We start from the raw sequence: 23527 nt of genomic DNA, 5'->3' as shown, positions 1-23527 counted from the left end.
TACACCAGGTGGTTGTGCTGCTATTCAGAGGGACCTTGACAGGCTGGAGAATTGGGGAGAGAAGAACCTCATGAAGTTCAACAAAGAGAAAAGCCAACTCCTGCACCTGTGGAGGAATAATCCCATGTACCAGTACAGGCTGGGGGCCGACCTGCTGGAAAGCAGCTTTGAGGAGAAGTCCTTGCGGTCCTACTAGACCCCAAGTTGACCATGAGCCAGCAATGTGCCCTTGTGGCTGAGAAGGCCGATGGTACCTCGGGCTGCATTAGGTAGAGTGTTGCCAGCAGGTGAAGTGAGGGGGTCCTTTCCCTCTACTTAGCCCTGGGGAGGTTACACTTGGAGTGCTGTGTCCAGGTCTGGGCTCCCCAGTACAAGAGAGACATGGAGCTACTGGAGCAAGTCCTTCGATTCACAGTGTCACAAAGGTGATTAAGGGACTGGAGTGTCTGACATACAAGGAGAGATTAAGAGCTGAGCCTGTTTAGCCTGGAGAAGAGAAAGCTTGGGGGGGGGGATCTGATCAATGTGTGTGAATATCTGATGGGAATATTTGTCAACAGGATAGGGCCAAACTCTTCTCAGTGGTGTCCAGTGACAGGACGAGAGGCAGTGGGCACAAACTGAAATATGGGAAATTCCGCTTTAACACAAGAAAACACTTCTTCACTGTGAGGGTGGCTGAATAACGTGTTGCCTGGAGAGACTGTGGAGTCTCCATCCTTGGACATATTCAAAAGTCATCTGGACATGGTCCTGGGCAACCTGATCTAGGTGACCCTGCCTGAGCAGGAGGGGTTGGAGCAGGTGATCTCCAGAGGTGACTTCTAACCCCAAATATTCTGTGATTCTGTGTTCTGTGATACTGTAATTTATTAAAATATGTTATTTTATGGTTTCCACAAAAGATTTGATGGGAAAGTGAGATTGGAAGAGAGAGATCCTGATAGGCTGTACACTAGCCAGAGATGTTGAACCCAAGCTGAAGGCCACGGCTGACCTTATTTGGAGCATCTGGGATGGAAAATTCTGTTTGCAAAACAGAGCAAGCTCTTGAGCAACAAGCCTCCCACAAGCCGGTCAATACCCACTCCACTCACTTAGAGACTGTGATAAATATATACTCATGCACTCCCATTTTAGTAAAAATAACCCAAAGGGTTTGTTTCAGTTCTAGTCTGCAATGGAAGTTCGTTCTGAAATCCTCGAGGCTGTTGAAAGCCAGAATTGCTGGCCTCTGATAAGCTCGAATGATTGTACCTCCCACTTAGGAAGATAGGTTGAGGGAGCTAAGATGTTTCAGCTTTTGCAACTGGCTCAACAATATGGATGCAGAATAGCTTCTTTTACCTTAAAGAGTCAAATCAAATTAGTCTGCTTTTAAACTGAGGCAAGGACCTGTAAATCAGAGAACAAAAATCACCTGCACACTCATGATTTGAGCTGATCCCTGTAGACTTTTGCTTCCTGCTATTGGAAATAGCATCTGTATGCCTCCAGCACTTCTGGGGCAGGGCAAAGATGGAGATTCACCAGCTCAGCCTCCCAGAGGGGTAAGCACCTATTCGAACTGGAGATTATTGATGAGTGGGTGTAGGTAGGTTGAAGGTAGGATGTAGGTAGACCAAGTGTGAACAAGGGAGGAGATGAGGTTTGTAAGGCAGTCAAGAGGCACTTCACACCATTTCCCTTTCTGCTTGGAATATTGCCTGCTTAGAGAAGATGGGCTGCCAGGAGGACACTTATATGACTAAGCAGGACTGTGTGGACCTCCAGCTCCAGAGCAGCCTTGCTTCTCCACAATCCCTCTTGCTATAAAAGTAGAAGCTACTTGCTGCACTGAGTGAGGCAACACTGTGCTAGCGAGCATCCTGCCTCATTGCATAGCAACAGAGCAAGCTCTAGGGAGCTTTATCTTAGGTAGCTGTTCGTTACCTCTGAGTCCAGGCACTGCTGAAGGTGAGGAAAGGGGATAGCAAGGTCTGGGGGAGGAGAAGAAAGCAGCAGCAGTAGTATCCAGGGTATGAGGAGCATGCAGCTGCTGCTGTCCCCTTGCTGGGGGTGAAGGCTGGGGACTTCAGGTGGGACTTCTGCGGAGGCAGAGGAACAGCGGAAGAAAGGTGTGCAACAGGTAGAGCATCTACAGATTCCCAGAGGAAAAGTTACTCAGGTCCAGGAGTTTAAAGTGATCTAGAAGTCTCAACCACACCAATTTAGTCAACTCTATCTTTCAGGTTTTGCAGCACTTTAGACAGATGTACTTCTTCAATCATGTTAGACTGACATGATCAAAAGGAGTAACCTCAGTCCTCCAGTGCCCCATAGCTTTTTTAAAGCTATGTGACAAACAATACTATCATTCTAATGCTAATATAATGTCTTGGAACTGGACATGCAAAAATCCCCCCCTTGTATTTCATTCCCATGCCACCTGAGTGATGCAGTTTTCTGGCACAGGTGCATATGAAAAAACATGTTTTCAAAGCAAATTTTTAGTATTCTTATTAGAGGGTTTCAAAGGAAAAGTGTTTGGCAATCATCAGCCAAAGAAAAAAAGAGAGAGGGAAAAGGCTAATATCCAAAAACGAACTGAACTCTTTCCTGGCTTTGGAGTGTTTCATTATTTTTTATTCTGGGAAAGAGAAAGCTCAGCTCCTCTGAAGGAGAAGGATGGAGATAGACTTCTGCTATGTAACAGAGGTCCAGTGACGTGCCTAGACAGCGATGGTTAGCACAAAAAAATTAAAGGCTTGACTTTCTGAGGTGCTGAGCAGCCTACAACTTCCATTAATTTGACTTAAAGTTGTTAGACTAGAACTTGTAAAAATTTGTCAGCACTTGTAAAAATTTTAGTCTTGATCTCTTGGCTTATGAAGCAATAGCCATCGCACCATTACCCTGCAAGTGCTGGCCTTCTCCTCTCATGATTTTATTTTCTGTAAAGCATGTATAATAAACTGCATGTATAATAAACTGCATGTAGCAATTTCCTCTTTAGAGGATCTTTAGATCCCCAAAGCCTTTGGCAAAAGGGATTAGATCAGTAGCATACTTAAACACATTTTCTTAGAGGCGCTGTGGTATATATAAACCTGTTACGTTAGAGAATTGAATTTTGTCCCTCAATCTGTTACTCACTTTGTGACAGGTCACTTTATCAGGAAAAAATATTCAGTAGCCTGCCTTCCTTTGCACCCTCTGCTAAGTAGCATTAACACTGAATAGCCTGATTAGGTGTGATGTGAGTTTTGAAGATTGGGGTGACTACAGAGAATGACAAATGGCCATCAACAAATGCAAGAGGCACAGCATTTTGTGCTCGTGTCCAAGGGCTGAGTCTTCTTTATGCTATTTCCTGAAACTTTCAGAAAATCTAAGAAGGAGAATTTAGAGTTCACTGCAAAACTCACTAAACTGCACATGATGACGTTACTAGCAACAGTGATTTATCAGCATCTAAGGATATGGTTCATTGTTTCCACAGAAATTTGTGAAACTGGAAAGGTAAGCAAGAGAATGTCAAGGTCTTTATGAGAGAAAATCCTTGGCGCAGATAACAGAGCTCCTTGCTGTAGCTTTTTTTGTGCTCTTAGCTGGTATATCTCTATAGTTCTTCGGACTGTTCCTACAGTACACAAAATTCTTCTTTGCTGTCTTAGTTATATTGCTAGTCCCAGTGTGGTGACAGGTATTCTTCTTAAAGGAGTGACAAGATGTAGTTTTGTGTAAGGCTCTGTGAACTTTTGATTTTTTTTGTTTCTGTGGTGGAATAGAAAGCAGGTCACACATGCCTGAATTAACTGAAATATTTATTTTCCTCTTTCACAGAAATGAAAAGCAGAAAACTTTTGTTTCAGGTCAAACTGGCTCTTGAATCCACCTGTGTACTCTAGCAGTTAGGGATAAGGGGAGCAACCCCCTCTCACCCCTTTCCTTCATTGGGTTTTTGGCAGGAGCTGCAAAACCAAAAGTTTTGGAAATGTAAACACAAACAATTTTGCCTTTCCCCAAACATTTTCAGCATTTTTCTCCTGATGAAATGAATTGATGAATTCTGTTCAAATCTGTGAATGGTTTCCTGAAGTTGTATTTCTTGCTGAATAAATGATTAACCATAAAAATGTTTCTGACTTCTACCTGTGAAACAATTTCAGACTTTCCATGTTATGTGAGAGGGTTTTTTTTTCTTTTTTCTTTTTTTTGTCAATTAGCAAATATAATAGAGAAGCAAGATGTTCACTGTGGGGACTCGCAGTATAGATTTTACACTTTTCTGTCAGTTAGCCGCTGGATGTCACTGTTGCTCTGTGTAATTCCTAGGAAAAACTGCTTGTGAAATTAAGTGAAAGTCTTACAAAGAGAGGATTTGAAGAATAGTTTTATTCTGCATGTTTGGACTGCTAATGAATGTAACATTGGTCTGGTTCCTTTAAGTCCATAAGTCAGAATTTGGCCTCCTCATTTTTTCTGGAATCATTCTTTTTCAGGGTCATTATGCTGGGTCTCATGTAACTATGGGCAAGTACATGTATTCTCCTTCCCCCCACCTTAAACATGCTGTGTGGCTTCAGCCCTGCAGCCTAGTATGTATATAGAGACCCTGAGTGAAGTCCCACTGACTTCAGGTGCACCTGGCTGGAACAGACTGCAGGATCAGGCCCTACATTAGTAATGCCTTTGCAGCTAGTTCTCCAGAGTGTGTATTTTTGCTTTTATTATAATTAGATGTATTTTCCCTGTGATTTGGTAATTCCTGATATTTTCTATGTCCTGGTTTCTTTTCATGCATTTCTTTTTCCAGGCACGTTGGCTGGAGTGATAGATTTAGCTGTGGATTGGATGACAGACCTGAAGGAGGGTGTCTGCTTATCTGCGTTCTGGTACAGCCATGAGCAGTGCTGCTGGACGTCTAACGAAACTACATTTGATGACAGGGACAAATGTCCCCAGTGGCAGAAATGGTCTGAACTTCTTGTAAACCAGTCTGAGGTATGGGAGACCTGATTAGGCTGGGGTCTCAGCAGGCTAGGGAATGCCCTTTTTCATACCTTCTGATATTCCCACCAGAGAGTTCCTCTGAAAGAGAAAGTAAGGAACTGAGAGTGTTGTAAAAGAAACATTTCCACAAGCAATATCTGCTTACCTTGGGATAGGTCCCGTTGTTTCAGTGTCAAGTGCAATGGAATCTGGAAAACTGTGTGAGATCTCCCTCTTTTTTATCAGTTTTAAAACAAAGGAGTGTTTCACAACACTCATAACATAACCACTGGTGGACCTTAGCTCCTATCCAAACTTTTCTTTTAAACATGTTTTCTAGGAGAAAAAAGATTGCCCCTGACAAATACACTTAGGAGGAAATTTTCAGGGCTGAAGATGGGTTTTCTGTATTCAAGTGCTCTTAGTAGTAGTGGGAACTGCATATGGACTGCTTGTTATGCCCTTGAAATCAGTTTCTTTATCAGATAGCAAAATATTTGGCTAGCACCAAAAGTTGAGGAAATAATGGACTCCCTGGGAGACGGCCAAATTAAAAAATTTGCAGGGGGAAAGGGGAAGAGAAGTGAAGGGAAAAGAACTGATCTGGACTGATATGAAACGTATATTTTAAAAACTTGTTTCTATCCCTTGTTTTCAATTGTAGTAATTTTTAATACAAAGAATGCTACTTCAAACAAAAACATGTGAACATTTTGTTTTGAAGACATCAAAGAAAGCCTTTCCATATTTTTAGCAGATGATTCTTTTATTAAAGATATGACAAGTTATTCATATAACTTCAATTATTCAAGTTATTCAATGTATTGAATGATCCTGAGCACTTCAAAACTCAATCTTTTGGGCAAAATTATGGTGTTGAAAAAAATCTTCCGTTTCTATAGATGACTCAAGACAAGGTGAACTGAATATGGGTGGGAGGGATGTGGCACTGAGGAGAACTGGCTTATCGGGTCCTGAAGTGTGTAGTGGGACTTCTTTTTTTAATATCTAGTGATGCAGTTTGGTCCATAGCTGTGGAAGAAAAGGTGTATTTTAATGGGAAAAAGCATCTCCAATGAGGTGATATATCAGAATTAAAAAATGGGCGACTCAGAGAAATTGCCTTAGGTCTTCCCCACCATGGAGGTGATCCTGCTGAAAGTCTGTGCGGGTAGCTTTGTTGCTGTACAAGAGTTTGTCGTCTGTGTTCATCGTAGTGCTGCTTTAGATTTACAGCACAAGTAACACTAGATGAGAGTGTCTGTGAATATGTATGGCCCAATTTTCCGTAGTTCTAATTAACAGTAGTGAAAGTAGTGAGGTGCTGACTGTTCCTGAATATTCTCACCATTTACTCTCAGGCAGAAATCTCTTCTGTACAGTTGCTAGTTCATAGTGCCAAACTTCCCTTTGCCAGAGGTTCGCTAGGTTTTTGTTGGTCTTCATAAACAGATGGTTGTCTCTATGTAACACTGAAGAAATATTGTCCTGGTATAAAGTTGCAGGACTGGGGATGATGCTGTAATTTAAAGGAACAAAAAGTATGGGAAGGGAGAAAAAGAGGGAGTGTTACAATCATTATGGGATTTGGAAATCCCGTGCAAGTGTTTGACACGCAGTTACTCTGAAGTGCTGGAGTATATAAACGGAGCATGTCCTTGAGAATATATATTGCTTTTACCTGCTACATGAACTCAGAAGTCATGACCGTTGTATGCTGTGGGCTGCAAAAAAGGTAGCATCTAGGTGGACACCGTGAAACTTTGCTCACTCTGTATTCAAACTGGGCTTCTGACCCCTTAGTATATTATCACTGTGAGAGAGAGAGAAAAAAAAAGTTCATCTTGGGTTAGTTTTAGTTGCTTAAAACAAGTGGGCCTCAAAAATCTGTATATTTCTGGCTGCCATGACCCAATGGATACTGTAATATTAGTATTATGGCTGTCTATTACTGACGGTTACATGGAAATCATAGTTAAAGACCAATACTCCACCAAAAATGTGAATATGGAAAGTAAAAATTCTGCTCTGTAGCAAAAGATTTACAATATATGCGCAAGCTTTGCATAATTTCTGTACTTGTACAGAATCCTCTAGGAGTGATTAAAATATATTTTGTTTAGTTTGGTTTCTAGATAATTTTTCATTTTCTTTGTAAGTTGCTTCACTTTGCACTAGACATTTGAGTAACAGACCTATAGAACAGCAGTGCACAGAAGGACTAATTTAGAGCACATTTTAGACAAAAAGTTCTTGGAGCAATTTCCCTAAAGGTAGTCTGGTCAGACTTGTCTTCTTTTTATGCACGACTGTGACTCCTATCATAGCCAACTAAAGTTGACATTTTGAGGACTAAGATTTAGACCTGTTCTTCCATGTGGTTTTGGCTATTTATGATTGTGATAAGCCCTGTACATATGTTCCCACTGAGAACTGTGACATTTCCTATGGCATCTCTTAAAATGATTTAATTCTGGTCCTCTTATAAAATGAGCCCAAAGTGGCATCTTGATATAAATTACTATGGAAAACATGATAGCACATCAGAAACCTACCAGGCTATGTTTTCTTCCCTAATCACTGTTTTACAGGCCAGTAATACTGTTCATGCCCCTGGTCCTGATTCTGTTCCAAAGAGCAGGTAAAGAACTTTCTGGTGTAGGAGAGTTTCCAAGGGACAAATCCCCTGGGCTGCAGCAGGTGCATAAAAGCGCTTCAGATGCCACCCACTTCAGCTACATCATAGGCAGATTCTGTAGCTGGTATCTGGTGACCCTATTCTGCAGATCCAGCTTGGTCCTAACCTTGACTGCACCAGAGCTGAGGATCCCATTTCTAGTGCCTCATGTCTATACAGGCAGAGGGAGGACTGTGCGTTCTTCATGGCTCATGACACTGGATCCAGTGATGGACTGGATTCCTATGCTAGTGCTTCTTGATTTCCTATCACAAAGCTGAAAACTGCAAGGCATAGAAGCCCTTCTCTGCCTGGAGCCTACTTTCCACTTTAACAGCCTTGAATCTGTCAGGCTTGTGAGCCTTGAGGAGACACATTGCTGTAGAGTCCATAGGAGGGAGTCTGCAAGCTGTGAGATCCCCCATCGAGTCAGAGTAGAGCTCTCAAGCTTTGTAGACTAGGAGCATCAGTATGCAATGGATGACATCCTGAGGGATGTATTTTATTTCAGTATCCTTTGTTTGTGAGGGTTGATTTCAATTGTATTCCATTCATTCTGCATTAGACTGAAACCAGATTTGAAATATTGCTAGTTCTTGCAAACTAAAATCCTAAGTTTTCCTTGCTTGCTTCATCGCTGTTGTTGCCAAGGTCAGTCCTTTGAGCTGCTAGTAGAAAAGGTCTTAGCAGGGTCCTCTCTGCCTATGAATTTTATCAGTGTCTGATTCCAGTGTACATGCTTAATACTTTTACTGATTCAGGGCCTTAGGAATGGCAGGCAATGAATGAGGAATCAGCCATTTGCTATACTGAGTTACTACTACTTCTCTTCTCAAAGGCTTTATTATTATTAATCATTAAAATTTCTGGACTGGACCTGCAGAATGCTAGATATCTGGAAAATGTAACAGTTAGAGTTGTCTCAAGGGATAAGACTGAACTGGCCACATAGACCCTTGTGGGGTCTGGTTACAGTGCAGTAGGTGTATGTGTGATTGCAGTAATGAGCTGTCACAGTGTTCATGTGACTTCTGAGATGTGAAAGAAGAGGAAGTTAAAAGAAAAAATGTTAATTTGACACAAGTGAATTTGGAATCAAAACTGCAGCTTTAGCTCAATGGTTTAGGACCAAATACTTGTAAGGGCATTGGTGGTCTTTGGAGCTAATCCAGGTTCACACTAATGAGAGAATTTTGCCCTGGAGCACCATATCCAGAGTTTTCTCTAGAGGAAGAGTGAGTATTGCCATAGCTGTTTTTAATTGAAAACACTAGGAGAAGACATTCAAAAGGAAATGGGACAGACAGCCTTCAGCTGTAGCAACAAAGATCCATGATTACTACAGACGAATGTCAATCATTGTGAGTGTGGAATCCATGACTGCTTAGTCTCAGGGCATTTGGGATGATGTATTGCTCTTCTGCTGTTTTCAGCGAAGCCAGCTGATAACATCAGCAAGCACAGCAGGAACCTAAGGAATTGCCCTTCTTCCAAATACACCTATCAGGATAAGGGCAGTGGTTCTCTATTTTCTTTTCCTTTGGATAGACACCTGAAAGATGGTGCTATCCATGCTGTTAAAGGTTGATTTTTGCAGGACTGTAAACAGGGAGACTTTTCAGCTCTAGGTTTTCGTTGACTGGGAACCAGGTCTGGCCAGCTCTGTTAACTGAAGACATGCTACAACTGATTAATGCCTGTTTTCCTGCTTGATTTATCTTAATGTTGATATCCAGGCTTCTGTCCTGCAGAGCAAAGACAAGGGCCCTGATGTTCTTGAGCAGCTGGGCTTGCATCCTGTAGGAAGAGTTCACTTAGAGGTGAAGGGTTTATACCAGTCTGAGGTTCTTTTTTTTTTTTATTCTGTAGTGTCATGTTGGTGGAGGAGATTATTGACAGCTTAAACTTCTTGTACCAAGTTGATGTCTCTGACTGTGTTCTTTTTTGTCTGTCTAGATGGTGTTTTTGGCATAAGACACATTTTGTTGAAACTCATCTCAAAAATTATTCCTGTGAAAAAAGAGGGTATTTTAATGCAGCTTTTAACTATAATTTTGACTTCACTATTGAGATAGGCAGAGAACTTGAAGCTTGCTACAGACTACACTTTCAGTACAGCACTGCACAGTCAAGTGTGGCTAACGATCATTGTCATTTCCATTCTGTCCATAAAGTAAAGCTATTTAGCTTGAAGATAGGTTTTATAGACTGGAATGCTTTTATAATATCAGGGCAAAAATGACAGAGATGTGTTTGAGTGGGATCTGTCAAGCTATCGTGTTTTCAAATGATTTTCAGATCTATCATAGATAGTGTCATTTAGAAGGAAAGATGTGTTGATGCTTTTACCCTTCCACTCTGTGAACTGAACTAGTGACTAATATATACAGGGATATAGTTTGAAAGGATTGCCACTAACATGGAGAGCTCAACTTTCAACACCAGCCCTCAGAGAAAAGGGCTTCCCGGTGTCATCCCTTGTCACTTCTTGGCCATTGTGATTAGGCAAGGGGATCACTAAATGCAGCCAACATCTCAGAGAGACCCGCCATGGGGTGATCACAACAGGTTCCTTCACTGGATGCTTTTTTATTGCCAATTGTATTTACCCTTATATCAGATTTGTTTGATGTTTCAGAACTTTACATGGTTGGCTTAATTTTTTAGTGTTTGAAGGATGTTCTGTGTAAGGCATTTGGGTCTCTTGCAAACAGACTGCACGGATTCAGTTAGATATATATTACATGGATAAGAAAATTGTTGGAGTGTATAAAATAGTTTGTCCTTCCCATGCAAAAGTAGCAGCTAGGATATAAATGAAAAGACTTGGCTCCATGCTGTCATGATCCCTAGCAGAAGCATGAGAGTCACCAAACTGCATTTGTCTAACAATGTTTGTTACTGTTATTTTTCTAGGGTGCAAGTGCTTACATTCTAAACTATTTTCTATACATTATGTGGGCTCTATGTTTTGCTTTCCTGGCAGTCTCTCTGGTCAGAGTGTTTGCTCCCTATGCTTGTGGCTCTGGAATCCCAGAGGTGAGTTTCTCTTCATGGATGGATATCTAAAACCCAAACAAAACAAAGAAAAGATTATTTGTGGCCTTTTCCCATTCTAGGACTGTACTATAAAATAGCATAGGAACAAGTTGTCTGAAGATTGTCTTTCTGACTCATTTATCTTCATTCCTTTGTCTAACCTGTCTTTGTGGTAGCCATCTAAATTATTCATAATAGAATATTTTCAAATGCCAGTGTGACAGTTCATGTACCCACTTCTTCATTGCTAGACTTTGAATTAAAAATCAAAGGTTCCCAGTCATCTCTTTATAGACTCCAATCTTATGTGGCTGAGGCACCTACTCATGAGAAGGTTATGTGGAAGTTTTCTTGGATTAAATTACTTGACCCAATTATAAATGACAGACATATTTGAGGCTAAGATTTGAACAGAAAACAGACACAAAAAAACAGAGAGGGAGGGCTACAAAGCTAAGATTACCCAAGCAACTGAAGATGTGAGATGCTTGTCATTTCAGATGCCTGAAAAGTGTCTGGCTGTCCTTGTCCTGTCCTGCTCTTGAACACAATGTCACACTGGCGTGGCAGCATTATGGCAGCCAAAATCTCTAGCTAATTTTTAATATTTTAAATATTGAGCCTCAGTGCATATTTAAGCTGTTAAAATGAGGAATCTTCTAATGAAAGCAGCAGTTTTTGTAAGTTTTTACAATTAACTTTAAATCTAGTTTTTAGAAAACAAGTTTCAGGTTTTTATGCTATTCAGTATCATATTTACTTGATACTTGCATGTATTTCAAGAAATGTTTTTAGTTGTACTGGCTGTTAAGATGAAACCTCTAAAATGTTACTTGAACAGTCACAGCCAATTCCCTTTTTACCATAGCCAATAAAGCAGAAGCTTGACAATCTCTGACAATACAACTCCATATCCTAGTTCAACCTCTTACTGCTAAAAGTGGGCATGAACCCTCCCTTTGCCCTCCAAAACATTGTTTTCAGGTGATACATTGGATGTGAGGATAGCCTTCAATTCCAGCATTTTTCCAGGGCCTGGTTCCAAGTCTAAATCCCCCCTGCAGCCTGTGTTTAATGCTCATGCATTGTGTTTAGATACTCCCATGAAAAATTAAAAGGAAATGTGTAAAAATAAGATCTCTTGGACCTTCCCATTGCATAATACCTGCATGTTTTTATGGCACAGCCATTCCAAATATTTAGAACTTTTTTCTTGTTTTAACGGGGAGAAGTCTATGAGTGTTTATTAGCTTTTTTCTGCTTTGTCTAGCTTTGTTCAGTCTAGTTTAACTCTGATCTTGTAAGCCAAGAGGATATGTAGGAGTTTCACATTTCCATTGATCTCTGTGAGACTCCTTACTGATGCAGGGGACCACCCATAATAACTGTAAAAGTGTGGTCTGCTTAACCCCTGCTCAGATATCGTTGTGGGAAAGTTGCCCTACCTAAGGTTTTGTTCTCTCCCTCACTGTCTCTTTTCAAGCAGTCTGAGATAACTTTTAACTCCATTTGCAAGTTCAGTGTACAAAAGGTTTTTTTAGCTCTTCAACATGTTCTTCCTGCTTTGCAGATAAAAACCATCTTGAGTGGGTTCATTATTAGGGGCTACCTGGGAAAGTGGACACTTTTAATCAAAACAGTCACCTTGGTTCTGGTGGTGTCTTCAGGCCTCAGCCTTGGGAAAGAAGGGCCGTTAGTTCATGTGGCCTGTTGCTGTGGAAACTTCTTCAGCAGCCTTTTCTCAAAGTACAGCAAGAATGAAGGAAAGAGAAGAGAGGTGAGGTTGGCTCAGATCACCTTTTATTCCCCTTTGCAGATATGCAGTTTTTGAAAAGATTCATGCCTTGTACATAAATATTTGCTTTGTAGGTGCTTTCAGCTGCAGCAGCTGCAGGAGTTTCTGTTGCCTTTGGGGCTCCAATTGGAGGTGTACTTTTCAGTTTGGAAGAGGTAAGACCTTGCAGTTAACTTGTTTCAATACAAATATTTTCAATTAATTCTTTTTTCTAAGATTCCTCTTTATTTTTCAAATCTTTTTATGCTTACTTTCTTTTAAAGCAAAAATGATCTTTGTTTTCTAAAAATAACCAGATATTTTAGCATAATTTGGGTAAAAGAAGAGCTCTGGTCTCTTGGAAACAAATGAAATCACTCTATCTGGAAATAGTGCTGAGTTTTCTACCGCTTTCAGCTTGCTACAAGGTGGCCCAAGCTTTTCAGTCCCCATCTTATCTTCCCTATCCAGCAACTTTGATTTCAGATTCATCAATTTTTAATTGCTTGCAGCTCCCCATCTGAAATCTGAAAATGCTTTTTCTAAGACATCTGTGAATACATTCTGACTGTGGCCCCAACTGGTGTCCCAGATATTCCTAGTGAAGTCATACGTATAATCACAGATGAAACACACAAACATACAACATCCTACCATGCAGAATGCTCATGTGAATAATTAAAGGCAACATCCTCTATCCCACTCAGTGAAACATTTACTGTCTCTGCTTGGTTTTAGGTCAGTTATTACTTTCCTCTGAAAACCCTCTGGAGGTCATTTTTTGCTGCTCTTGTGGCAGCCTTCACATTGAGATCCATCAATCCTTTTGGAAACAGCCGACTGGTCCTTTTCTACGTGGAGTATCATACCCCCTGGTACATGGCAGAGCTTTTCCCTTTCATTCTGCTCGGCGTCTTTGGTGGTCTCTGGGGGACTCTGTTTATCCGCTGCAACATTGCCTGGTGCAGGAGGCGAAAAACCACAAGGCTTGGGAAATACCCAGTTCTGGAGGTTATTGTGATAACTGCTATCACCGCTATTATCGCATACCCTAACCCGTACACACGGAGGAGCACCAGCGAGCTGATCTCAGAGCTCTTCAATGACTGCGGTGCCCTGGAGTCCTCACAGCTCTGTGACTATATCAATGACCCAAACATGACCCGGCCTGTGGATGACATTCCTGACAGACCTGCTGGCCCTGGAGTCTACACAGCGATGTGGCAGCTTGCCTTGGCTTTGGTGTTTAAAATTGTCATCACAATATTTACTTTTGGCATGAAGGTAAATCAGGGATTGGTGTAGAGTTCACTGTGGCACTTACTATGTAGTGCTGAAGTTGTCACCAGCACACGGTACAAGTTTCTACCTGCAGCCATGGGTACAGGGTTTGTCTGCCTCTGGCCTAAACCTAGCCATGCGTGTGTTCGCTGTGACACCTGGTAATTCACCTGCCTGTCATCACCTTGCTCTGCATTCCCAAATCACAGCAGAGGGATGAGCCCTGGTTTTGCACCTTCCAGTTATCTTCAGTTCTGTTAAGTGAAAAGGATATCTGGATGAGAATTTAAATGCCCTATTGCCAACAAGCAAATTCAACATTATTCCCACCGTAACTGCCTGTCAGCTCTCTCTGATACATGGAGTATTTACAGTGTTGTTTGTCTTGTTGGATTAATGTCTTAATGTGCTTCAGGGTGGCTATGCTACACTCTGGGAAGTAATAGCTTTGGATTTGCTGATTTACACATTTAAAACCTTTAAAAGATATTAAAAATAGACATCTGAAATTATAAAAAGTTTAGCTGAAATGTTCAATTTTCATTTTTTTAAGCACTATAGCTTGGAAGAAAGAGGGAACGAGTGGGAGGACTGATGGATGTATGATTTGATTATTCTGGATTTGCAGCTTTCTCTTCCCACTCTTCCTCCTCCGCCTAAAAGAGTGTTGAAAGGTCCATGAGCAATTTATCCAAGCTTTTAATATATAGAAAGCTGTTTGTGGCAAGTTTTATATGTCTGATTGCTGGAGCCCATTTAAACCACATATCTGTTTGTCTGCAGCTCCCATTATCTGAGCATTTAGTTCTGGATCTAATTGCAGCAGATGATGTGAATTTTTTCTGAGTTATATGCTATATATAATGCCACTCAAAGCTAAAGCATCACATATTTTTTATTAAAAACTGAGCTTGAACTGAGGCTCTAGAAGGCCTGTTACTGGGGAAAAAAGTATGAAGGTGTTGGAGTTTTGCCTTTTCTTTCTTTCTTTCTCTTTTCTCCATTTGGGACATCACTGATGAAAAGCTGCTTGAATGGTAGAAAGTCAGAAGCAGTGACAGAATCCTGTTGATTCCCTGATCAGGGAGAATGAATAGGACCTTCAGAACACTTGGATATTAATATTTCTGGAAGAGGATTTGAATTGAAATGCCCTTCACTACAGAATATGATCCATGCTGGGGTTGTCAGCCAGTCATTTTTCTGCTTGTTTATTAGCTAAAACTGCTAAGCCTGTTCAATTGATGTGTGGCCATATACCTTTAAAACTTCTCAGAAGAACTGACAGTTTCAACTGTTCTTGAAAAGAACAGGCAAAATAATTTTACCCACCAAATCTAGAAGGCCCAACCTGACTGTATCAGCACCATTAATAACATATTGTGGGGCGGGGGAGATTGCTCGTGCTCTTATTAGCAGTAATGCCTGTGAGCCATGCTGAGGTTGGTAGTTGAGTTCTCTAGGTAGCTCAAGGTGTATTTTCAAAAAGCTGTCCCAATCCTTTCACCTAAAAGCAACAAAAACTTGATGCATGCAAGACCTTTGCAACTGTTCTGAATTGTCTTCTCCATCAAGAAATTTCTCTCCAGCTTGACAGCTGTGCTTGCCATCTAACAGAAAATTCATTTAGACAAGGCAAAAACAGCCTGTTCTTTCATTTCAGTACTATTAATGGCTCGTGACTTGTCTGTGTAGCAGACAACAAGATAATGATTCATAGAGCTTCCTGGAAAATTTATAGCAAACTAAGATGAAAAAATAGCTGTCTTTGAGCAGTCAATCTCCTTTCTCTAAATTTTTATCCTGTTTGACATTTAATTTAAAACCTGGTCTGATTTAGCTTGGAAGAGTAGTAATAAAGCTGTGAAGTACTCCATGTGATAGAGGTTCACTTCAGGATGTTATTTCCAGTTAAGCTTATTCTCAAGCCCATGACAGCTCCTGAAGAGGAAGCAGCAAAGACAAAACCAGGAGCATCTTGACTTTAAAAACAGGCTATGATACAGAATATCATCTATCTATCAAATTTAGTACAATGCAGAGGCTAGGGTTCAAAATGAATTTTAAAAATGTATTAAAATTATGTAAGCTATTAATATACATGTATAGACGCACAACCTCACTCACTGCAGATGCCTGTCTCAGACCAGAGGGATCATCACTGCAGGCTAGCAAACAACTGTGCCCTTCTGCACTAACATTTGATAAGAAAGCAGCGTTCTCTCACTACCATAACGTTTAATTAATTAATAATTAATTAATTGCTTGATCAGTAATTTCATTACTGGTTATTTTTGCCAAGGCTATCACATCTATATTTTATTCAAGATCCCTTCAGGCCTTTTCATTCCCAGCATGGCTGTTGGAGCTATGGCCGGCAGGATGGTTGGGATTGGAGTTGAGCAGCTGGCATATCACCATCATGACTGGATCATCTTCAGGAACTGGTGCAGACCTGGGGCAGACTGCGTCACACCTGGACTTTATGCTATGGTGGGAGCGGCAGCTTGCCTGGGTACAGTACCTGCTGATCTTTGCTTCATGCATGAATAACACTGATATTCAGGAACCTACAAAATGTTTAAGGGAGTTTCAAGCTTGTGTTAGGTGCTATGCTGATAGTTCTGGCGGTAAGAGATATGATGAGGAAAAGCATGGGCAGCTTTCTCAAATGCTGGCCCCATGACCTGCCAGGTAGTCAACAAAAGAGAAGCTTGCAGTAACCCATGTCTACTCCTGATAATCTGCCAACACAGAAAGAAAGGAAAAGTTATACTTAGGCTACAAGTTTTCAAGGAGTAGTTTTTTGTGAATTGTGACAAAATCCACTGTAGCTGGACTAAAGCTGCTTCCTTGTGTAGACTATACAGGGCACAAATTTCTGACTTCCGGCCAAATCTTGATCTTGATCTACCCATAGGTAGAAATTCTTGTTCTTATGACCATTTGTCACATTCTGGTCACCTGAACTATTATTTGGGCTTTGACCAAAATCTGATTACACTCAGTCAAAAGGATTTATTGGCTTTAACAGGCATGGCCTGTTAACTTTTAAAGCAAGACCATTGAATAATACCTCACATATCAAATTTCTAGTCATAGATGTAATGGGAATGTTGCAAGCATACCACCTGAACATATTTCTGCCTTATCATTTCTTTCCCAATCTATACTTGTATTTTCCATCTCCTTATGTTATCATCAATATCATCATTAGATGATGAAATAACAGTGGAGAGATATAACTTATAATTGATATAATCGGGTAGACTCAAAATGAAAGACAGAGCAGAGCTGGAGGAGTTTCAGTTCCAGAATCTCTTGCTGGAAAAGTAGGATCATTTGCGAAGTCAGTTATACAGGAAGTAAGGATGGGACTTGTCTGTCTAAATATAATGATGTCTGTAACGTAAACATCAACATTTGTTGTGTCAATATTCTTTACAGTCAATGTAGAGAAATGAAAAACTGAAAAGGTCGGTCTCATCTGGCAATATGAAGAGATGGATTAGGCTGTGAAAGTAAATGGGCCTGTTTTTCTCCAGAGATTATAAAGGCAATCTGAATGCCAGTTTTGTATGTGAACATTTGCAACAATGTAGATGTATAACAATAGGTAGGATAAATATTACTGTCAGAAAGTACTGCGCTTTCTCTTATCCATAAATGGTCTTAATGTTCCTAAAAGGAATGACACACGAAAATTTTGCTATGATATTCCACTTCATCTGCTAGTCAGCAGTCACTTCCTCTTTTAAAATGCCCAAATCAAATGTGCAGCAATTGTAACAGTAGAGTGAAATATAAACCAGGATGATCACTGATAGTTCTTAAATCCAAGATCTGTCTAGCCCAGCGTTCTGTCTCAAGCAGACACTTAGGAAAACATTGTAAGAAGCAGAGCAAGTACTGAAGGATCCTTACTCTGGTATCTGCTCTCAGCTTTTCAGAGTCAGCAGTTTAAGGAATTCCTGAGATGAAAGTTGTGTCCTGATCATCACGTTAAATAGTTACTGATTTAATTTTCCTGTATGCTGCTGGATTAAAAGCATCTTTTAATGACCTGTTTGCTGAGTGCTCTCATCTAAAATGGTGTTGTATTCTGAGGCCTAAAAATAGCAGATTAATTACATTTACCTTTTGAACAGAGGCAAAGAAAGTGATACATACAAACTTATCTGTAGTTCTATGGTTATTTTTATCCTTTAATGTAAACTGAAGGGGTAAGCAGATTGCTTATAAAATGAATACAAAAGGACTAAACTGAAAAGTATAGCTAGGACTCTGTCTACAGCTACAGTGCTAGACGGCCTCAAACCAAGTTGTATACAGTTCAAACTGTATGTTATACTAGTATCAAAAACTAGGGTTTAAGCTGTTATGTGACTTGCAGTGGCCCTAAACTGTCCTTACGTAAGATTTTGTAACCACGGCATGCCCAAAAATCATATTTAGATTTTTATTCAGTAAGAATGATATAGCTAAGCCAATGTGAAGGCCAGCTGTCAGTGCTCCCAGCTCTATACTCCCACTTGAACCAGCAATGGTACTTATTGTCCGAGTCATTTTAGAGAGCTAATGGCAGAATCTGATTTTAGTTTCTTATTTATCCAGGATAAAATATTATCCAGGATTGATTTTTTTGCATTTTTTCTGGTTTGACAGCTCAGTCTCTTAGCATTCATTATCTGCTTTTCAATGTTAGCATCTTTGGTTTAAGTAAGTTCACTCGATCTTTTTTTCTGATGAAATTTGCAGGAGATGAAAAAGAAATCTCTTTCTCCAGTGAACTAAGCACAAAAATACTCTGCAAAGTTTAAGTGCAAAGTATCAGCATGAATAATCTTGTGCTGCTTTGAATGCAAAACACAAAAGCATGAACAAATTGCTTAATATGTACACTTAAAAAAGGGCACTGAGAGGAACTTCACTGCTTTCCTTGTTGGCAGGTGGTGTTACCCGAATGACTGTCTCGCTGGTGGTGATTATGTTTGAGCTAACTGGAGGCCTGGAGTACATCGTACCTCTTATGGCTGCAGCTGTCACAAGCAAGTGGGTGGCAGACGCCTTTGGGAAAGAAGGGATTTACGAGGCTCACATTCACCTGAATGGTTACCCATTTCTGGACGTGAAGGATGAATTCACTCACCGAACCCTGGCGACGGATGTCATGAGGCCAAGGCGTGGTGAAGCTCCTCTCTCTGTTCTGACGCAGGACAGCATGACTGTGGAGGATGTCGAGACATTAATCAAGGAGACTGACTACAATGGCTTTCCAGTAGTGGTTTCTAAAGACTCAGAGAGACTTATTGGATTTGCACAGAGACGAGAGCTGATTCTTGCGATAAGTGAGTAGAGAATTATCAGTGTACCTGTAAGACTGATTTTGATAGGGATGAAGTAGAATGTTACTAGTATTACTCACCTTGAAGAATGGATGAATAAGAAGAATGGATGAATAAGAACCAAATCTACCTTATTCCCAAAAGTTTGGCTTGTACTAGTTGCCAGGATTCATAGTCAGAAGCTTTTCCATTGCAGCATACCACCTGGTAGACTTTGTGGGCTAGATTTTGTTATCACTTACAACAGTGTAACGCAATTCTGCTAGAGAACAGAGAGAAACCCAACTCATTTGGCCAGAAGTTTTTGTCAGAATCTGACCAAAAAAACACTGCAGTGTTGAGCTTCCAGAGGTCTCCGTGAGCTCCCAGTGGTAGCAGGGGCAGTTGTGAACCCTTGTCACCCTGTGACAAGGTTCAAGCCCATGCTGCCACCTGTATTTTTTTCTATTGCAGTGTCTATTGCATTTTTCTCCCCTGCAATCTGTTGCCACTAGGGATGTAAAGCTTTCTTCTGGAGGATTTTGATGTGACTAGATCTCAAGGTTTGTTAAGGATGGCTTGGTTTTGTCAAGGGAGTGGTAGACAGCTGGCTGGTTACCTGAGAGCCCAATGCAGATCATTACTGATCTTAACCCATCAGATCCTCTACCAGTCGGCCTGATGGCTACATGGGGATTGTAAAGGCCGGTGCTCTACATGAGAGCAAGTGTTCGCACCTTCTCTATACCCAGAGTATCCGGACCATCAGAGATCTGCCAGCATGGCCAAATCAACCCTGCAGCCTGCTCCTAATTTGGGCAGTCCTACAATTCCGTGGTCAGCCAGGCAGGCAAGCTGCTGCCTAGCTGGCCATGGTTGCCTTACATTGTACAGAAAAGTGGAAGGTTTTCAGCTGGCTCCCCAGACTGGAACGTCAATACCCAAATCTCCTTGAAGTGGAATTACTCAACTCTGTGTGGGCCTGTTTCATTCCTGTGGTGCAGGCAGCTTTAAAAAGCTGTTGGCTCAGATGAATGGAGCTGAGGAAACTCCTGAGGAGAGGAGAAAGCTGAGGAAATAAAATCCACAAATAGAAAATCAGAGATATTTTAGAGGTTCACTTTCCTGCTCACAAGGACTTTTTGTAAAACTAGAATAAAACTTTGAAGAATAGTGCTCTTCAAAGCATGCATTTTTTAAAGATGTGTTTATTTTAGTCTCCTGAATGTAAAGAGATTCAGTCCAAGTGATTAGACTTAAAAGTTATATTCATTTATTTAAAGGTGCACAGCTGTTACTTGATTCCTCCCTTCTCATTCCATACAAGAAAGTCATTGCTGCTGAGATACTATATACAAGAGAAAAAAAGAAATGACAGAGTTCAATTTTCTCCCCATAATACATTGTGTAGTGTTCTCTTCAGTAAGAAATGCTTTTCTCATTTTTTTCCTTCTGGTACATAATTCATGGTTTCAATTACAGAGAAAAGAGTTTATGAACTCAATTAATTTTTCATTTAGTGTGGGAATCTAACTTTTTTGCTAATATCCCACCATCACTGGTTCCTCCTTCCTCCCTCCTCCAAAAGCAAGGGGGAAAAAGTCTCCATAAGGGTATAATACTCAGTGTACTGATCTCAATAGCAGAGGAGTTTAATGACACCAAGATTATGTCCAAAGCTGGTAACTGCAATATTCCCTTTAAACATCTGTTTTTCCTCTGAGGAGTATTCTTCCATTGGCAATCGCAAAAGATGCCTCGTATGGCCAAGCTAGGCCAAAAATGTGTTTTTGAAGTGTCACCAAAGATGAAAAAGTCAAGAGCTGATACCACTTATAAAATAAATAGAGTTTGTATTTTATCCTGCTTTTGCTAATGATTTTCAAATGTCTTCTGTATTCCCTTGTGAAAAGTAAAAAATCTTAATTAGATGCATTTGGCCTGCCCTATTTCAGGTTTGTACTCTGTGTATGCCACGTTGTGGCTGTCATACTAGCTGCCATCCTAACTTCATGGCCTTTTGAATTTACATTGCAGAGAGGCAAGCAGTGGAAAAAATGCATGAAGTGAAGATGTGGGGCCCTTACTTTAAAAGCAGAAAGATCAGACACTGTCTGAAGTGAAGAAGAAGAAGGAAAGTCTGAGGAATTGAGTCTTTTGATACAGCTCATAAATGGCAACAAGGCTGAATAGGCTTCCTAGGAGATGTTTGAAGAAGTCTGGTTATGCACGGATAACAAAGAAATTAATTAAAAATAAACTCAGCCAACAGTTTTGATCAAAAGGTTATCCTGTTGGAAAACTGTTTCTTTGACATCCACATTTTCTAGAGGAAAATTTCAGCTATAATTAAAAGTGTCTCTAATAAGATCTGAAGCAGAACAGAGATTTAAAATCCAAAATGTCTCTTCATAGATAAGTTTTCCTAAAAGCCTCTGCTGTCAGAGACCTTTGGTGACCCTCTTTCTCTTGTGCTGAGTATGACAGCTCCTGATCTCATTCTGTACTAATTCTGTGATAAAAGGTTCATCTTTCCAGTACTTCATAATTTTAGGTGAATATGGTTTGTGTCTTTGTGACTTAAAGTCTGGATTTGGTTTCACTTCTCCAAAGACATAGTGTATGGTCCCAGTAAAGGGTAGGACAAATCGCTGATTGTGTACCATGCTAGCAATTTCTTGATAGTTAATCCTCTTTTACTGAAGAGCAAAGTTATTTCGCATTTATTATTTTGCAGAAGATGCCACTACATATATGCTGTATGTAACCAGAGAGTGTTGTGAATATCCACCTCAGCTTGCTTCATAGTTGTGTGTTCATGGAGCCATGCCCTAAGTCTCCTTAAACTATAAATTTATTCGCCAAGAGACAAACATCATATACAGTGAAGCATCTTTTATGTCTCCTGTTAAGGTTCTTCTCTTTTGCTCAGCCTGGCAGCATCCAGCGATGCTGGAGTTATGTCTGGAAATGGTATAGCCACATCTGTGCAGCACTCCAGCTAGTGAATGAAGTCTTCTGAAAAGCAGGGTTACCGAGCTTGGCTGATGCACAACTGTTCTGCTTCGGGGCCCAGACTAGTATCTCTTCTTTTGCAGCGTTTTGCCATGCAGAATACCTGCTCACTTGGAACTAGCTTTGGTACCTCTACATGATGATGCATTGCACTACGTAGAAATATGGATAAAAGTAAGAAGCCTCAGCTGTGGCTCTGTCCCCTTTGCCTCTTCAAGAGGGAAATTTCTCACAGCTTTAAATTTTTGCTGATGTCTTTCATTCTGGATGATGTACTGTATGTGCTGATTAGTGGAGACAATCTCGATGAACTGATCTCTTGGCCTCTGGAAAGGAAAAGTGGCAAATGTGTGGTAGTTGATGTCCTAGAACATGCAATCAAGTTCATTAGATCCAGATAATTAATTCTCTTGCTAGAGATCTTGAATATTTGTTGACATTAAGTAGATGATTGTTGTGGTGAGCAGAGGAACAGACTGTCAGTTCATGTTGCTGCAGTCTGTACCATCTGGAATTTCCTGGCCTGTCAGGTATAATGCTCTATTGATGCCCATTTCAGTAACAAAATGTGCAGTGTAACAAAAGCACATAATACACTGTGGGACTGGGTGGGATTTACTAGGCAGGCATCAATGATGACACCACTGTACATCTCTATGTGACAACTTAGTGTCAAAGCCCATAATATTTTTAAGCAAAATGTCCGATCAGTAAGTTGTCATTTAATAGGCAAAAAAATGAGTCTATCCTGTCTCATAGGAGGCAATGAAAAGAGCTGCTATCAGTTACATCCTCTGCAGAAACAGACCAACTGTGGCCAGGGGAGAGAGAGTCCGGCATCCTGCCAGGAACTGGGACACCATCTTCCTGGAGTCCCTTCTCAGTCACGACCACATCAGAATCTTTCTCTGGCTCAATAAATCCCACATTTGCAGTTCAGTGGCCCAGGGGTTATGTTGGAGAAGTACTCTGACTCCCTCGCTCAACTGACTCCCTGGACGCAGGCAATAGCTGCTCAGTCCTGTGTCAAATACCTGTTCGCATACAACTTTCTGCCTAGTGATTTCCCTCTCTATGGTTTCCTTCTTACCATTCAGAGAACTAAGCACACCACAGAAATGCCTCCACTCCCTGTAAAATCAATGGCAATGCCATTTTTGATTGCTCAGAAGCACCTTCAGGAGGCTCGCTGCCTCCTGATGATTTTTCTTGAGTGTGTAGGCAGGTTAGGCGAACTTAGGTGGTCAGAATCACCCTTTGGGAATAGGCGTCTACATTTTGGGTGAGATCTACTTTATATGCTTAAAGTGAGGAGAGTTTGATCCCTAAAGCTCTTATATTTCACCAGGTTCAGAGGCATCATATGAAAGGCAATATCTTGGACAGAATCTGCGTGGCCTGTATAATGTCCTTTTCCCAGTGTGGAGTCAAAAAAGCAACTTG

The 23527-nt window shown here is 40.7% G+C and overlaps 1 protein-coding gene across 2 annotated transcripts in view; it reads left to right on the top strand.

Annotated features, from left to right (window-relative positions):
- Positions 1 to 23527, top strand: part of CLCN4 (chloride voltage-gated channel 4) — a 49748-nt gene that overhangs the window by 18171 nt on the left and 8050 nt on the right. For both annotated transcript variants that reach the window (XM_026117254.2, XM_026117271.2), the window contains 7 exons: positions 4799 to 4986; positions 10568 to 10690; positions 12261 to 12467; positions 12560 to 12640; positions 13203 to 13748; positions 16074 to 16260; positions 18695 to 19093. In XM_026117254.2, the coding sequence (XP_025973039.1) occupies positions 4799 to 4986; positions 10568 to 10690; positions 12261 to 12467; positions 12560 to 12640; positions 13203 to 13748; positions 16074 to 16260; positions 18695 to 19093 (1731 nt within the window). The remainder of the gene's footprint in view (positions 1 to 4798; positions 4987 to 10567; positions 10691 to 12260; positions 12468 to 12559; positions 12641 to 13202; positions 13749 to 16073; positions 16261 to 18694; positions 19094 to 23527) is intronic.

Source organism: Dromaius novaehollandiae, chromosome 1 (assembly GCF_036370855.1).
Source record: "Dromaius novaehollandiae isolate bDroNov1 chromosome 1, bDroNov1.hap1, whole genome shotgun sequence".
Taxonomy (NCBI): Eukaryota; Metazoa; Chordata; class Aves; order Casuariiformes; family Dromaiidae; genus Dromaius; species Dromaius novaehollandiae.
The sequence above is the reverse complement of the archived record's forward strand: the minus strand, read 5'-3'. Positions and strand labels throughout refer to the sequence as shown.